This window comes from Asparagus officinalis, chromosome 4 (assembly GCF_001876935.1).
Source record: "Asparagus officinalis chromosome 4, Aspof.V1, whole genome shotgun sequence".
NCBI lineage: Eukaryota > Viridiplantae > Streptophyta > Magnoliopsida > Asparagales > Asparagaceae > Asparagus > Asparagus officinalis.
Genome location: NC_033797.1, coordinates 5,161,308 through 5,162,136, shown reverse-complemented (window position 1 = coordinate 5,162,136; position 829 = coordinate 5,161,308). Strand labels below are relative to the sequence as shown.

Sequence of the window (829 nt, the reverse complement as noted above, 5' to 3'; positions counted from 1 at the left end):
TAACAAGCTGTACAAATTTTTAGATCAAGATTCCACAAAAATGAAAATCAAATGATAGTACTTTAACCCAAGAAGATTGGTACATCAGTTTAAGCAGAAAGCTCCCCTTCCCCAACGAGATAAATAAATAAACATGGAATGACTTCAATAATAGATACCTTTAGCAGCAGAAGCTTACATAACTTGTCTATTTGAAAGAAATCTGTAGTGATTTTCTCTGAAAATTAATTTTAGGGCATTGCTTGGGATGGGAAATTGAACATGTATAATACATGCAAAAGTTGAGATTGGTAGAATCATAATTGAAGTCGTCGCTAAGGCGTGAATCAAGTTAAAAAGAAAGGAAACAAACAACATGATGCCTGGCAATTTTTCAACATAGGAGGCAGCTTCCATAGGGATGGATGGATAAATTATTCATGTAGCCAACCTCATAAAATTTGGAGGAATGATTTGTTGTTGTTGGCATTACAAAAAGCAACAAGTTAAATATATTAATCTACTGATACTTCATACGAATTGTAACCATCAAGTATACTATTAAGCAATAGAGAATTTAACTGGTGAAAAGAGGTAAAAAAAAATCTAAAATTTTAACGTAAAGCATGGATTTGATAGAAACGATCAAATAAAAAGGAAAAGCAATAACAGCTGCAACAAGTTATTACCGCCATCATATTCTCCTCAAACAAAGAATTTGTTCCAGTGAAATCTGTGCCACGCGGACCATCATACTGAAAGATCCTAAGCTTTCCTTCCTGCACATCACAACGAAATAAAATGTACCTTACAGTTGAGAGTGCATGTTGATGATCATCAACTACCAACA

The 829-nt window shown here is 33.7% G+C and overlaps 1 protein-coding gene across 2 annotated transcripts in view; it reads right to left on the bottom strand.

Moving 5' to 3' along the window:
- The window catches only part of LOC109836433, a 42,095-nt gene that overhangs the window by 16,862 nt on the left and 24,404 nt on the right, over window positions 1-829 (bottom strand). Inside the window, exon 16 of one of the 2 annotated variants that reach the window (XM_020404327.1) lies at window positions 669-757. In XM_020404327.1, the coding sequence (XP_020259916.1) occupies window positions 669-757 (89 nt within the window). Of the gene's footprint in view, window positions 1-668; window positions 761-829 lie in introns of both variants that reach the window. The other variant, XM_020404329.1, reaches the window with a different exon arrangement.